General features: G+C 33.1%; 1 protein-coding gene across 1 annotated transcript; it reads right to left on the bottom strand.

Annotated features, from left to right (window-relative positions):
* Positions 1-873: 873 nt before the first annotated feature.
* On the bottom strand, positions 874-4,403 carry LOC131176084 (uncharacterized). The gene is made up of 9 exons (XM_058141199.1): positions 4,223-4,403; positions 3,925-4,067; positions 3,764-3,850; positions 3,423-3,612; positions 3,107-3,165; positions 2,859-2,873; positions 2,117-2,284; positions 1,675-1,795; positions 874-1,576 (listed from the first exon to the last, which is right to left on the bottom strand). Exons 1-9 carry the CDS (start codon positions 4,401-4,403, stop codon positions 1,473-1,475), a joined length of 1,068 nt encoding a protein of 355 aa, XP_057997182.1. The 3' UTR covers positions 874-1,472.
* Between the last annotated feature and the right edge of the window lie 4,301 nt (positions 4,404-8,704).

Genomic DNA, 8,704 nt, shown 5'->3' with positions numbered 1-8,704 from the left:
GTATGATAAGTGGGTTCTCATTATAGGAATTATGTAGCAATCTATTCTATGATTTGATTATATTGATCAGCAACAATCTGTAATAATAGGAGTTAATTATGCAATCAAATGTATTATTCCAAATAAAGCCCATAATATGTGTATTTATACATGGATTGAAATAAGGAATAAAGTGTGAAAAAATTTTTAGTCTTTTCTCTCTTCTAAACAAGTTGTGGGCTCCCACATTGTGCTTGTAGGTTGTTAGCTCCATTATGAGCTTGTATTGGTGTCCTTAATCCAAAACTAATTGAGGTTGGATATGTAGATCCATTTGCTCTGTTTTTTTTATTGATTTAGTATTATATCCTCACTATTTCCTCCCATGTCATAGTAGCTCTAACCTCACTTCTTTTCTCTTATCACTTAAATTCAACGTGCCCAACCTTCTATATTGATGAGTTTGCTTAGTCTACAAGGCACACATCCAAACCATCTCAATCTCCATTCTCTTAATTTATCCCATTGTGCCACTTTCACCTTCCTACACATGAAACCCAAAATGAAAAACCATGACTATTATCTAATCTATTCGGTTCATCTAACCATTTTTTTCAATTTCACTTTTTCAATTCTGGTTCTTTTCATTTGATTACCCCTAAGAGTATGTTTGGTAGAAGGTAAAAAAATTAAGAGTTAAATGTTATTTTTGTAGGTTTTAATCTTTAAAGAGGTAATTATTTACCTAGTCCACAAAGTTAACATTTAATCCCTCAAAGGGTTTAAATATTAATGAGGTAAAAAGTTAACCTAATCTTTTAAGTATCCAAACAACATTAATGAGGTGTTAAAAGTTAAAAGGGTAATAATTAGCCCTTGTTAACCTTATACCAAATGCCTCCTATGTGCAGCAAGAAGAATTGAGATTTGATTAGCCCTAACGTGTGTCAGGAAGAATGGGGAAAAAAATTGGGGGAAAAAAAAAGAGGTGGTTACAATTATGGGAATGGCAAGTAAGAGCCCAGAAGGCAAATTTGGAAATATGTTAGGAGTGGAAAACTAGTCCTGAGGAATTAAGGGAGATGAGAGTAGGAAAAGGAGGAGGAGAAGGAGAATAATAGTGGTGAATTCTCTATCTATCAATCAATGAATTCCCACTTACAATTGTATATGCATATATTATAGTTTGTTATATAACAAACGTAAATAACTGCAGCTAACTATGGTGCTATAATTATTTTAGTATAAGCTACTTATCAACCTTCTCCCCTTCTATTATACATAACACAGCAACACTCCTTCTTGCATGAAGTATTATCATTCCTTATAATTGTAAACATTCTATTCAAAACTTAAGCTCTTACCATTGTACCGCACAATGGTCCTCATGTAACATAGCAATAAGCATTAGTTCAAAGAAAAACTTATAAACCAACCCACATTGTGTGCATTGATATGATGTCAACAAAGCACATATACATTTGTGCCATAACCTAGCGATTTATCTGAAAATAAAGAGAACAAAACCTTGCATAAACCAGAAGTGGACCCAAAAGGAAGGAATTTTCAATGGTCCTTAAGCTAGGATTTGTTGGATCTGTAAAAGCAATTTGCATACATTAAGTACTAACAAGAATGTATTTTTTCCAAACTCATTCAAATGAAATTGGATTATTCAAGAGCACAAGCATATACCAGCGAAGAAGGTAGGAGTCATCACTGGTGTACCCATTATATGAGCATAATAAAACAGAGTATACAAGTGTGGTATAAGACGATAACGTCTCTTCAATGCTCGACGACAAACTTCTTCACACTATTGGAAGTTGAAATGGAAGTTAGTTCATAACATAGTTGCTAGCAGAATAGGACAATTACGATAAACTTGAAAAGCAATATAGAAAATTTAGAAAGAGATAAGATAGGCGCAAACACATGATATTAAAGCAACATGATATAAACCACGATACTTATGAAAAAGAAATATTTCACATAGTTTTCTCAGGTTCAGGTCTAAACAAATCTATCATAGTATTAAATCAACTTTGGGGCCTAATTAAATGGAATATCTACGTACATATCAGTAGTAGGAAATGTGAAGATGGCTACAATAAAATTGCTAGTGCATAGGACAAACCTCATATCCAAAAGACCAAGGCTCATGATCAGAAGAGTCTTTTTCAGAATGCCCCCGGCAGAAAGGAAACATTGCACCGACACCCATCCACCTTCCAAAAAGCTTAGGCGTTGCATTTCCAACAAATCCGCCAATATCAGGTCCTGCAAATGGTTGACCACTGAGTCCCTATTTGAAAAAGTAAAACCAAAATTAGAGAAAATAATTATGTTGCAATAGATGAACCCAGAAAGTATTTTTATTATTGAAGTAATTTATTTTCCTCTAGATAAAAAGACAATTTTCTTCTCCCTTTCAAATCAAACTATGCTTTGAAAAATACTAAGAATCAATGAACAATTCAAGAAAAGAAGGAAGAATGGAAGACAAGGGGGATTATGATAAGGAAAACGAGTTCCACAAAAAAATAAAATTCAACAAAATAGATATATAATCTAGGGTGAAAAGACAATCAAAATAAACAAAGAAGGAGAAAATAGATTTGTAGTTGTTATATTGAGTAAACACTAATCATATGTACACATATACATTCCTAGAATACCAAACTGATTAAAATGCACTTTCAACTTAAGAGATTTTCACGTGCTCTCCGGTGAGCCCATAAGTTAGCAATCATAGGTGGTAAGAAGAAAAACCCTGTTACACTCCCCTTACAAACTTCAAACCAACTACATATTCTATTCATAGACCTGTAACGTGATCCCTAACAAGGGGCCTTAACGTCTATATAATGCTTGAATACCTTCAATATCATATCCTGTAATCACAATATCATTTGCATAGAAAGTAGTTAACCATGCAACTTTTTCCTAAGTATCATTTGGGGCATAAAGGTCTTAATGGGGCATTCAAAATTCATTAGCAGCCATTATTTGATACAATAATAGAAACACATAAAAGATAAGTAAAGATCTCTATAAGTGAAGTTCTACAACATTTAAAATCAAGGCCTTAATATAATCATATCCTTGGTTCAACAAATGCAAAAACTTTATGAAAGCCATTTGTTCCAACTGCTTTTGCATTGTTGCTCATTTGATAACCTTTTCCTCTTAAAGCAATTCAAATCAATCCATGGTTCAATTATGCATAAAACTAAGATTGCTAGCCCTAAAATCCAGCAATCTAGAGAAAAGAGGATGCAAGGTGCATAATCTTCATCATTTTGATCAGGTAAACTTTGTTAATAACATTCATATAAGACATTCATAAACTTTAGACCTCTTACATATTCAATTTTCCACACTTTCCTAAGACTTCTAGCCCCAAATTACAACAATCTAGTTTCTTAGACTTCATAAATTACTCTCCAATTGAAGAACCATGGAGATAGACATGCGCAGATGCTCCCAATTTGAAATGTTGTCTCCTGTCCATGTTGCAGCATACTTTTGACTGCCAATAAATCCAGCTCTAGTAAGAACAAAGGGACGCTTATTTTCATTAGCTAATTTCATGCCTTCAAATGTTGATCTTGCCATCAGCATGCCAAATACCTAAAAATAAGAACTTTAAGTTTAGAATTTTATTTTATTATCAATAATAAATATAAATAAAAGCAATCACAACCTAGAACTATTTTAAATTCCATTAGTAGAAATCATTCTCTTATCAAAAGAAAACAAGAGAAAAGCAAAGGATGAATACATTGTGATAGTATGAGTGCTCCTGACAACCCCCAAGTTCATCATCTCCTCGATGAATATTGCTTTCAGGCATTGTCTTTGTTGCTACCTAAAAAGTTAAATAATAAGTCTAAGTACCACTGAAGAAATTGCAAGCACTAAGAAAATAACAATGAGAGTCACCTTTAAAACAGCTGGCTCATTCATATCATTCCATATGCCATCAATGCCATTAGGAATGAAATCTTTAACTAAACTAGCCCACCAAGAGCGAACCTTTGATTGTGTAAAGTCAGGGAAAACACAAGGCCCAGGCCACACCTCCCCTAAAAATGGATAGGAAAAGAGTAACAACTCAACATTTACTAGTTGGGTTAGGGGGGGGGTGGGGGGGGGGGGTGTTTAGGTGGGGGAGAGGAGAGAGAGAGAAAGAGAGAGAGGCAAGTAGATAAATAATTTCTGAATGCAAATTAAAACACACCGATAAATGGTCTTCCATCTGCTCTTTGAACCCAAACATCACTTTTAGAACCACTATCATACACAAAATAACCTTCTTTACATTTGATACCAGGGTCAAGCATCCAAGTTGCTTTAAAACCCATATCATGGAGATCTTTTGCCAAAGATTGTGGATCAGGAAAACGTTTCTGATTATTCATAACAAAATTTCTATGTCAAGATTGACAATTGTAAGTTTATCATATAACATACATTTCTATCTATGCTAATATCCTTGATTCAAATCATTCTTGATGCATAGTGAATTTGGCAAAAGACAAGAAATTAATAAAATTATAGAGCACAATAGTAAATGAATCCAAAGGAATATATAATCATTAATCACTCACAAAATGTCCATAAACCTGGTTGCCCCAATAAAGTAGAGTTGTAAGAAGGGTAATTTGAACATGGCCAGACTATTTAGATACTTGCACTAAGATGTTTAATTTAGAATGCTAGTTCTGAATGAATATTTGAGTATTGGGAATTGGGTTTGTGAGTGTGTGCTATGTTTATGCCTGTAAATGTGCCTATGTTCTGTAATATGTGACATACCATTCTTAGTTTGTGTAACAGTGTATATACCCAAAGGCTCGAGGGAATAATCAAGCAATTCTTCTCCACATTCTCTTTTTATTACTTCTCTCATTTCATTATCTAAATGTTAAGAGATTTGTAGGTTCTGGTCTCCTATCCTCCATTTATCCCCTTCCCCTATTTCTTTTTTGAAGAAATGAGACACATTTTTTCAATCAAAGAGTGTTTAAGAGTTGTTTAGTCTCACCACCTATCCCAATTACATCGCCCATCGCCAATAGGCTCTGCCCTAGAATCTTACCACTGGAAAGCCCCTCATCGAACACACCATCACAAGATTCTAGACTCTTATACACATGCATGCGAATGAGATGTCGTCAACCATTCTTTTCCCACCAGAATCAACGCTGGTCACCTCGTTTTGATTGTGCAACTCGTTCTAGCTGCAGAACTTCAACTAAATCCCTTGGTATCTTGGGTGTCTTAGAGAACAAAAGTATTTTGGTATATTGGATTATTGCAAATTTGTCTTCTCTCATCTAACAACAGTCTATTTTAGTCTATTTTCTTTACGATTTATAACTTTTGGCCCTCCTTCCTTTCTTTCTCTAGGCATCGTGAAACCCAACCATTTCAAAGTTTTTCTCCAGGCATTTTAGTCTCTCTCCACCACTTTTTTTTTTTCTTTCTTTTTTTAAGGCCTGCTTCTACTTATGCAGACTTGGGCTCAACCAATTTTATTGCTACTGCTTTTATACTTCTACGGCTCGTAAATTCAAAATATTATTCCTACCTAATTAAAACAAAAGGTGATTGGCAAAGCAATCTCCATAAATACAATCATATGTCATCCTGCTCATTGATTAACTAATTCTATTACCTTGACTAGAGTAAAATATGAATAATACTTGGAGTATCAGTTTCCCAACTAGCAGTTATTCTCATTTTCCTAATTTGGTAATATCTTTAAATATCTAAAATGATCCTCATCCATTGGACCATGGATCCTTGATTCTAGTGCTTCTAATAGGTCTTTGACTATCATCATGGATCTCTTGTAATAGAAATCTTTTTCCTAATTACCTAATGATAATTTACCCAATAAATCAAAAATTGTAATTAAAGGAGTATGGGAGGCATATCCTCTCCCCTCTGTTCTTTAACTTTAGTAATATTTGTTTCGAAGTGTCCATACAATTTAATCTCCTTTAGCAAATTAACCAAACACCTTAATTATTTTGTCACTCTCATAACTGATTCTATTATTGTGCAGAACAGCGGTACGGGGAAGGTGATTGGCATAGGACATGAATCAAAATGACTATATTATCTCTCTAGCACAAAATCTTCAATTGCTTGTGCTTTCATTACTTCTCTTGATATTCTTCACAATCATTTGGGTCGTCCTAGTATATCCAAACTCCAGAAACTGGTTCCTACTCTTCTACCTTATCTTCTTTAAATTGCATGTTAGCTTGTAAAACAGACTCGTTCTTCTTTTCCCAAGCGAGTTAACAACCAGGTTGCATTCATTTTTGACATTGTTCATTTGGATATATAGGGTCCGATTTGTGTCAGTTCAACTATAGGATTTCACTATTTGTTACCTTTATTGATGATTATTCTTGATGCAATTGGTTATTTTTAATGAAAGATAATTATGAGTTATTTTCTATCTTTAAAATTTTTGGCCCAGATTAAGGTTATAAATAAACCAAGCTGTTCGCAAGTTGCTCGGGCTCAGTGTGGCTTATTTAGAAAACGAGTTGAGTTCGAGATTGATTTTTTAGGTTCATTTAATAAATGAGCCGAGCTCGAGCTTATAAATATTCAATTCATTAAGGCTCGCGAGCAAGGTTGTTAAATAGGCTCATTTATAAAAATATTTATATTAATTGTTGTATTTCATTATACTATAAATATTTATTTTTTTATTTATGAATGTTGTAAAAATAATATTTTTTAAAAAACTATGATATAATAAATATATAAAATGTATTTGTAGAATATAGTTATTTGTAATATAAATTTAATATTTTACGAAATTTAAATTATTTTTTACATGAGAGCTAATCAAAAGTACATAGTTTGAACTTCATAACTCTAAACCTTAAACTAATTAGGAATGCAAACGAGCTGAGCTACTGGCAAGTTGCTCAAAATAATATTTTAATGAACCAAGTCTGAGCTCTTTAAAGCTCGGCTCTGCTTAGTTCATTTATACTCAGAGTTGAGATACATATTCAATTTGGTGTTTCCATTAGTGTTACATAATAATAATACATAAGAATAATTTTCTCTTCCTTCTCAACATTTCATGTCTTCTCAAGGAATCATTCATGAAATTTCTTATGCTTGTACCCCTTAATAAAATAGAGTAGATAAACATAAGGATTAACAACTTATTGAAACAGCCATACTTTACTCATACACCATCACGTTCCATTTCATTTTTAGGAGTATGTTCTTACTCCTAGTTAATTAATCATATGTCTTCTTATGTTTTATAGAATTAAATTATTCATTCTCGTTTGTTTCCATACCGAAACCCATATCATCTTTTTCCTTGTGTATTTGGTTGTACTTGCTTATTCATAATCTTACTCTTGGAAAGACAAATTTCAACCAAAATCTTTTAAATGTATTTTTCTAGAATATTCTCACCTTTAGAAAGGATATTCTCACCTTTAGAAAGGTTACAAATTTTATAAGCTAACCACAAACAAATATTTCATATTAGTAGATGTAACCTTCTTAAAACATCTCCGAACTTCCACCTAAGCAGTAAACCAAAATATCATCTCTAAAGTTTTTCTATTTCCTCTTATTCCTACTCCAAATGCTATCCCACTTCCTCTTCAGATCTATTTACAACTACCTCATCCAAATCCTCAGACTAACACAAATGATGTTTTTCTTGATGATATAAGTCCATAAAATGCTCTAGGTGACTTATCTCTTATATCAACATCATCACTTATGCTAGTCATGCCTCTAGGAGAAACAACTAATCTCCTCATTGCTCTTTGTAAAGGTACTCGTACTTTTCATAGTCCTTATCCCATTTACAATCTCTTTAGTTATTATCATCTATCTTCACACTATTATGCTTTTGTTCCAAATTTTACTCTATCCAAGTTCCAAAAACCATTACGGAAGCATTATCTCAACCATGGTGGTGCAAGGCAATGATTGAGGAAATTATTACTCTTCATTCTAATAGTAGTAGGACTTAATTCCCTTGGCTCATAGAAAGTCTACTGTTGGTTGTTGTTAGATTTATACAGATAAGGTCTGTCCTCATGGAAAATTTGATCACCTAAAGCACCTGAATGCTCAACTTGTTACTAAAGGATACATTCAAATTTTTTAGGAAGATTATAGTGATACTTTCTTCCAATGGCCAACATTGCCTTTTTTTCACCTACTTATCTTAGTGGCTACTTTTCATCATTGGCCATTTCATGAACTTGACATAAAAAATGCTTTCTTAAATAGGGAGTTAGCAGAAAAGGATTATATGGAGCAATTTTGCTGCTCAGGCTTAGAATGTCGACTGCATCAATCCTTTCATGGAAAAAAAAAAAGGTCTCTAAGAGCATGGTTTGGACAATTTGGTACTTTTGTTTAACAATTTGGGATGACTCAAGGTAGAGCTGATCATTAAGTATTTTATCATCATACTGATCATGGTAAAACCATCTATTTCGTGGTTTAGGTCAATGATATTGTTATCATAGGTAGTGATCATGATGGAATTACTCAATTAAAACAACACCTCTTCAATTACTTTAAGATCAAAGACTTGGGTAAATTGAAATATTTTTGTGGAAATCAAAGTTGCATAGTCCAGATGAAGACAATGGCCACTCAAAAGTTACTAGATATTCAAATGCAAATTGGATTGATTCTCCGTAAGACA

The sequence above is a fragment of the Hevea brasiliensis genome, chromosome 18 (assembly GCF_030052815.1).
Source record: "Hevea brasiliensis isolate MT/VB/25A 57/8 chromosome 18, ASM3005281v1, whole genome shotgun sequence".
In the NCBI taxonomy this organism is placed as follows: domain Eukaryota; kingdom Viridiplantae; phylum Streptophyta; class Magnoliopsida; order Malpighiales; family Euphorbiaceae; genus Hevea; species Hevea brasiliensis.
Note: the sequence above shows the minus strand (reverse complement) of the source record. Positions and strands in the feature narration are given on the sequence as shown.

Coding starts and splice junctions, on each gene's coding strand:
- LOC131176084 (XM_058141199.1), bottom strand. CDS start 4,403: ATGAATAATCAGAAACGTTTTCCTGATCCACAATCTTTGGCAAAAGAT. Junction 3,851..3,924: donor ATGAGCCAGCTGTTTTAAAG/GTGACTCTCATT, acceptor TTAACTTTTTAG/GTAGCAACAAAGACAATGCC. Junction 3,166..3,422: donor CATGGTTCTTCAATTGGAGA/GTAATTTATGAA, acceptor TTGCTTTAAGAG/GAAAAGGTTATCAAATGAGC.